Here is a 7,500-nt window from a genome sequence, read left to right as displayed (position 1 = left end):
ATACCAGAAACACCGAGTTCGAATACCAGAACCACCGAGTTCAAGTACCAGAAACACCGAGTTCGAATACCAGAAACACCGAGTTCGAATACCAGAAACACCGAGTTCGAATACCAGAACCACCGAGTTCAAGTACCAGAAACACCGAGTTCGAGTACCAGAAACACCGAGTTCGAATACCAGAAACACCGAGTTCGAATACCAGAAACGCAGAGTTCGAATACCAGAACCACCGAGTTCGAATACCAGAAACGCGGAGTTCGAATACCAGAAACACCGAGTTCGAATACCAGAAACGCGGAGTTCGAATACCAGAAACACCGAGTTCGAATACCAGAAACGCAGAGTTCGAATACCAGAAACGCAGAGTTGGAGTATGAACTGAAACTCTTGTTGCCGTCGGTGCATCGGCTCTTTATTGTTTTAGGACCGAACGTGAAACGCAGGAATTTGAAGCCTTCTTGTGGTTCAGAAACATTGAGTTATGACCCAGTTCAAACTACTGAACTGAGAGGATTCAGGTCCAATGATTAAGTTCAGATTATTACTCAGAACACCTAACTAATAATTCAGTTTTAGTTAGTTTAAGTTAGTAAAAGTTAGCTTAAACTGACTTTAGTAACTGAGTCGAAGTGTTTTCTGTCTTTTATTATCTTAAATAAATCTCTTTATTTTTAATCTAATAGTGATCATTTTATGAAACTTGTTTCATCAGTTTTTTACAGTTTGTTTGAAAAAGAGAAACGTTGAGTTAAAACTGAGCCCCTCCCCCTGCTGTTCAGACTCCTCCCACATTCTTCTCCCCCTCCCCCTCCCCACCGGAGGTGCTTAAACCTGTAAAGAAACCACTAAAGTAAAACCTCACCATGGTTCTTGGCAGGGATGCCGTCGCCCGCCGGCGCTCTAAAGAAGTCAGAGAGGTCTGGTTTCTGCGGCGCCGCGCCTTCACCGAGCGGCACCTCCACCTCCTCCTCCTCTTCCTCCTCTTCCCCCCGAACGGCTTTCACACACCATCACCGGCCCGTCATTACCGGGCCTCGAGGTGAGGCCCTCAACCATCCCCCCCCCCGGTGGTTTTGTCAGGTGGAGGCACCAGTGGACACACTCACCTGCAGGCAGGGCTGTGTGTGTGTGTGTGTGTGTGTGTGCTGCTACCCTTTGGCTCCTCCCACCACTGACCTCACCTATTTATCCTCTGATCAGAAAGTAGAATCTGCCATTAGCTGCTTTATGGTCCATCCTGTGGACCGACCTGAGCGTGTTACAGAGGTGAAACACACATGTAGCGTGTTCCTGGTTTCCAGGTCGTCACGTGTGACAGGATGGAGAGAATCTGTAGTTTCTGTTAAAGACGAGTTCAGGATCAGTTTAGTAACTGTAGAAAAAACAGATTCTTACTGTAAATTTGATTTATTTTCCCTTCAGTCTGAACTCAACATGTTTCCTGTTCAGCTTCATTTCATCTGTGAACAAACATCATTTTTACACCTCAGACCTGCAACATCCCATAAAAGTTGGGATGAGAGGATTTTACAAAATAATAAAGATGTAATTTCCACCAGCTGACTGTGACCTGATCTGGTCCTGAAGCAGCCTCCATCACAGTCTGAGCAGCAAAGATGTTCAGAGGAGCTCCAGTTTGTGTTTAAAACAAAGTTCCTCAGAGAAAGACTGGAAGGGATCTGCATATTTCTGCCTCTACAGAGCAGAATATCATTAAAGCATTCAGGGAATCTGGAGGAGTTTCAGTGTAAAGGACGAGGGAGCAAGCCTAAGCTGGACCCCGTGACCTCTGACCCCTCAGACGCTGCATCAAGAACCGTCCTTCATCAGCAGCTGATAGAAGCACGTGGACAAGGGATTACTGTGGAAACCTTTGTCCAGCACCACAATACAGAGTTCCATTCACAAGCTTTACTGTGCAGGAAAGAAGCCTGATGTTAACCTCGTCCACTTCTCTGGGCTCGGAGGCGTCTGGGATGGACCGTCACACGGTGGAAACGTGTGCTGTGGTCAGACCCATCAGTATTCCACATCTTTGTTGGAAGAAATGGAGCAAAGAGCAAAAGCAGCATCCAGCCTGCTGTCAGCAACCAGTCCCTGCAGCCAGGCTCTGTGATGGTATGGGGTTGGATCAGGGGGCAAAGCTCATTTCCACTTCTGTGACGGCAGCATTAATGCAGAAAAGTTCCCTGAGATTTTACAGCAACATATGCTGCCTTCAAGGCCACATCTTTTCCTGGGACGTCCCAGCATTGTTCAAGCAGACCATGGAAAACCACATTCTGCCACATTCCAGAGGCCTGGCTGAGGAAGAAGAGGTACGGGTGCTGGACTGGCTGCCTGCAGTCCTGACCTGTCCCCAGCAGAGAAACAACCACCCCCCCGCACTGCTGCACACCTTAAGACCTGTTTAAGGAGGAATGGGACAAAATAACAGCTGGAACTCTGCATCACCTGGTTTCCTCAGAGTCAGAGCGGCTTTAAGTGTTGGCAGAAGGAAGCAAAGTGGGAAAAGGTTCTGACTTTATGGGATGCTGCAGGTCTGAGGTGTAGAAATGATGTTTGTTCACAGATTAAATGAAGCAGATGAGACACAGTGGGAAATGTTAGAATCTCTGCTTTTTTTGCCTTTTCCATCCTGTCTGATTTCGAGCTCTGAACATTTCTGCATTCATGGAGCTTCCTTCTTGTGCATGAAAACAGCTGGTTTCTGTCTCCTCGTGATGCAGCTTCAGTTTATTCCTGAACCTTCTCCTGTAGTCTGTGGGAGGAGAGGAGCAGCTGAGCTCCTGCAGGGCTTAAAGGTGGAGCCGGTCAACGTCTGATGACTCCAACAATGTTCTTTATTCATCCTCCTAGATCTGGAATTTTTCCAGAAAGTTCTGCAAGATTAGTTTTAGTTTTTTGGTCCAAAGATCAGTTTGTCCTCGTTCTCTTTAAGGTCTTTCCTTCCTATTTAATCCTCCTCTTCCCACTACTCCTCCATCCATTTCCTCTCTTCATTCTTGGGTTGTCTCCTTCACCTTCTTCTTCCTCCCTGCTTCACCAGTTTTATTTCCTCTCCTCTTCATTGTTTATCACTCCATCACCTGACGGAGAATATCTTCTTCAAGGAAAAGTTGCCAGGAGAGACGAGGAAGGGAGGAGGAGGAAGGTGTCTGAGGCGGTGAGGCAAGGAAGTTTGCAAAGTGGAACTAATCCGGTTCTTTCCTCAAACATGCAGCCCGCCCTTCGTCCGTACCACACACTTCTGTTTTTAAAGAAAGGACTTAGTTCCTGTTTTATTGTCTGTTATCAGACAACACAGAGACTCAGAATAACTGCAGTTAACCTTAACCAGCAGCCTCTGATGTTACAGATGCAACACGTCTGATAAAATGAGCTGTTTTCATTCTGGTTGGACTTTGATGTGCTTCAGAATAATAGTTCATATTAACAGCTTCCAGGCTGAAGCTGCTCTGAAGGGCACATTCAGGACAATGTGAGCCTCAGATTCCTTCGGTTCTCTGCTAGCTTCCTTCGGTTCTCTGCTAGCTTCCTTCTGTTCTCTGCTAGCTTCCTTCTGTTCTCTGCTAGCTTCCTTCTGTTCTCTGCTAGCTTCCTTCTGTTCTCTGCTAGCTTCCTTCTGTTCTCTGCTAGCTTCCTTCTGTTCTCTGCTAGCTTCCTTCTGTTCTCTGCTAGCTTCCTTCTGTTCTCTGTCAGCTTCCTTCTGTTCTCTGCTAGCTTCCTTCTGTTCTCTGCTAGCTTCCTTCTGTTCTCTGCTAGCTTCCTTCTGTTCTCTGCTAGCTTCCTTCTGTTCTCTGCTAGCTTCCTTCTGTTCTCTGCTAGTTTCCTTCTGTTCTCTGCTAGCTTCCTTCGGTTCTCTGCTAGCTTCCTTCTGTTCTCTGCTAGCTTCCTTCTGTTCTCTGCTAGCATCATTTAGTTCTCCGCTAGCGTCCTTCTCAGCTAACAAGCCGACTGATTTCCATTAAAATGCTAACGTGAAATGTTCCCTTGTGTTTGTTCCGCTCAGTGAACTCGATGTGTGAACTGGCTGCTTTCTGCTGAGATGCTTTAGCATTGATGTTGTGCTATCGTGCTAAGCTAATTGGCTTTTACAATGGACACACTGTTCAGTAATTTCTCTTTTCTTTTCTTTGAAATGCTCCCAAACTTTAGACATTTTTCCTCTTTTTCTCTGATTTTGCTCCCCGTTGTTTTCTCCGGTTTCCTCCATCAGATTAGCTGCTACAAACACAGCTCATGTGCACGTTGTGTGACGGTAATGACTGTCCGTGTGAAACAGGGCGACCGCTAAGCAGAACATGTTGGGGGGAGTTAAACGACAATTTTTAGTAATCGAGTTACTCAATGAATCGTTTCAGCTTAGATGCCGTTAGCTCCGTGAAACGGTTTATTTATCAGTTGATTTTATTTTAAATCTGTAGCTTTATTTATCAGTTGATTTTATTTTAAATCTGTAGCTTTATTTATCAGTTGATTTTATTTTAAATCTGTAGCTTTATTTATCAGTTGATTTTATTTTAAATCTGTAGCTTTATTTATCAGTTGATTTTATTTTAAATCTGTAGCTTTATTTATCAGTTGATTTTATTTTAAATCTGTAGCTTTATTTATCAGTTGATTTTATTTTAAATCTGTAGCTTTATTTATCAGTTGATTTTATTTTAAATCTGTAGCTTTATTTATCAGTTGATTTTATTTTAAATCTGTAGCTTTATTTATCAGTTGATTTTATTTTAAATCTGTAGCTTTATTTATCAGTTGATTTTATTTTAAATCTGTAGCTTTATTTATCAGTTGATTTTATTTTAAATCTGTAGCTTTATTTATCAGTTGATTTTATTTTAAATCTGTAGCTTTATTTATCAGTTGATTTTATTTTAAATCTGTAGCTTTATTTATCAGTTGATTTTATTTTAAATCTGTAGCTTTATTTATCAGTTGATTTTATTTTAAATCTGTAGCTTTATTTATCAGTTGATTTTATTTTAAATCTGTAGCTTTATTTATCAGTTGATTTTATTTTAAATCTGTAGCTTTATTTATCAGTTGATTTTATTTTAAATCTGTAGCTTTATTTATCAGTTGATTTTATTTTAAATCTGTAGCTTTATTTATCAGTTGATTTTATTTTAAATCTGTAGCTTTATTTATCAGTTGATTTTATTTTAAATCTGTAGCTTTATTTATCAGTTGATTTTATTTTAAATCTGTAGCTTTATTTATCAGTTGATTTTATTTTAAATCTGTAGCTTTATTTATCAGTTGATTTTATTTTAAATCTGTAGCTTTATTTATCAGTTGATTTTATTTTAAATCTGTAGCTTTATTTATCAGTTGATTTTATTTTAAATCTGTAGCTTTATTTATCAGTTGATTTTATTTTAAATCTGTAGCTTTATTTATCAGTTGATTTTATTTTAAATCTGTAGCTTTATTTATCAGTTGATTTTATTTTAAATCTGTAGCTTTATTTATCAGTTGATTTTATTTTAAATCTGTAGCTTTATTTATCAGTTGATTTTATTTTAAATCTGTAGCTTTATTTATCAGTTGATTTTATTTTAAATCTGTAGCTCTAAGCTGGTTTGTGCAGGTGATCTGAATGTTGGTGTCGAGTCTCAGAGCTGAAGCAGGTCAGCTGGACTTCTTCTTGGCTCTTGAAGACGTTGATTTATTCATCTGCTGTTTGGTTAAATGTAGGAAAAGCCTGATTTGGTTCCAGCAGGTCACCTGGTCTTAGAGATACTGACACAGTGTAAATGTGCTGTTCATCTGAGGGGGAATTTACTTCATTTTACAGCCAGATAATCTTCATAATGTCCTGATAAAACCTGAGAACTGGCAGGGTTGGACTGCGACTGTAGGCTACAGTCTTTGATGAAACATTTAATGTCATCTTCATCCAGAATTTCACACGACCGTCAGAACGTCTCACCTTTCTTTAAAAAGACAAACACAGGAAACAAGAACAGTTTGTTTGATGCCAGCTGATCAGGCTGGAGTTTGATTGGTCAGAGTCGAAGTAATTTACAGCGATTCGTCTCAATAATCATCAAAACAAATGTCTCAAAGCTAAACACTCACACAGAGGGTAGTTTGTACCAGCAGACTCATTTCTGTTAATGTGCACACTGTCTGGGAATGTGAGTACATGTGTGTGTGTGCGTGTGCGTGTGCACGTGTGCGTGTGCACGTGCGGTTACACGAGAGAGTCGTCCATTCAGTGATTACAGTAAACACACACCCAGCGGGTCGGTGTGTGTTGTCAGAGTGATAAATCACAGCAGACTTTAAGTGAATTAGTGCAGCAGCTTTAACTCTCCATCCATCCCTCCATCCTCCTCTCCTCTCTATCATTTCAAATGTCTCTCCATCCCTGCACTCCCCTCAGTTACTCCTCCTCAGAGCTTCATACATCACAGCCCTTAACGAGGCCTCGTCCACTAACGAGCAATCACACAAGATTAGACCAATCAGGCTCTTAATTAGCCTGGAGAGGAGAGGAGGGGGGAGCAGGGAAGGAAAGGAGACAAGAGAAGAGGAAAAAGATGGAATGAAAGGGGGAGGAGAGGTCAAAAAGGAGAGGAGGAAGCAAGGAAAGAGGAGAAAGGAGAGAAAAAGAGGAGGAATTTAGAGGAGGGGGAAGGAGTGGCAGATTCAGAGGAGAAAATGAGATGAGAGAAAGAAAAGGGGGTGATTGACAGCTGGTGTGGGAGGAGCTTTGTGCCCTGCTGTCATTGGTCCATCTGCTCTGCTGTGTGTGTCCATCATGTATTTGCATGTTAAGCCACGCCCCCATTTAATAAATTGTGAAATGTCCCCTCCTCCTCTCCCCCCCCACTAACCTTCTCCCCCCCACAGCGAGCCCCCACGCCCCCCCCTCCAGCCTCCACTTCTCCTCCTCCCCCATCCTGCAGCAGCCCGCCTCCTACTTCTCCCACCCGGCCATCAGGTACCACCCCCAGGAGACGCTCAAGGAGTTCGTCCAGCTGGTCTGTCCTGACTCCGCCCAGCAGGCCGGACAGGTGGGCTTCCTCAACGTAAGCAAACACACACACACACACACACACACACACACACACACACACACACACACACACAGACACACACACTCACACACTCACACACACACCTGAGCACACACACACACACACACACCTGAGCACACACACACACACACCTGAGCACACACACACACACACCTGAGCACACACTCACACACACACACACCTGAGCACTCACACACACACACACACACACACACCTGAGCACACACACACACACTCACACACACACACACACTCACACACACACCTGAGCACACACACACACACACACACACACACACACACACACACACACACACCTGAGCACACACACACACACACACACTCACGCACACACTCACACACACACACACACACACACACACACACACCTGAGCACACACACACACACACACACTCACACACACACCTGAGCACTCACACT

The 7,500-nt window shown here is 43.0% G+C and overlaps 1 protein-coding gene across 4 annotated transcripts in view; it reads left to right on the top strand.

The window, feature by feature from the left end:
• Positions 1-7,500, top strand: part of nfia (nuclear factor I/A) — a 174,195-nt gene that overhangs the window by 147,232 nt on the left and 19,463 nt on the right. For all 4 annotated transcript variants that reach the window (XM_072388847.1, XM_072388846.1, XM_072388848.1 and 1 more), the window contains one exon: positions 6,871-7,049. In XM_072388847.1, coding sequence (XP_072244948.1) covers positions 6,871-7,049 — 179 coding nt within the window. The remainder of the gene's footprint in view (positions 1-6,870; positions 7,050-7,500) is intronic.

The sequence above is a fragment of the Leuresthes tenuis genome, unplaced genomic scaffold, assembly GCF_036924035.1.
Source record: "Leuresthes tenuis unplaced genomic scaffold, fLeuTen1.0.hap1 SCAF_7, whole genome shotgun sequence".
Classification (NCBI taxonomy): Eukaryota; Metazoa; Chordata; class Actinopteri; order Atheriniformes; family Atherinopsidae; genus Leuresthes; species Leuresthes tenuis.
The sequence above is the reverse complement of the archived record's forward strand: the minus strand, read 5'-3'. Positions and strand labels throughout refer to the sequence as shown.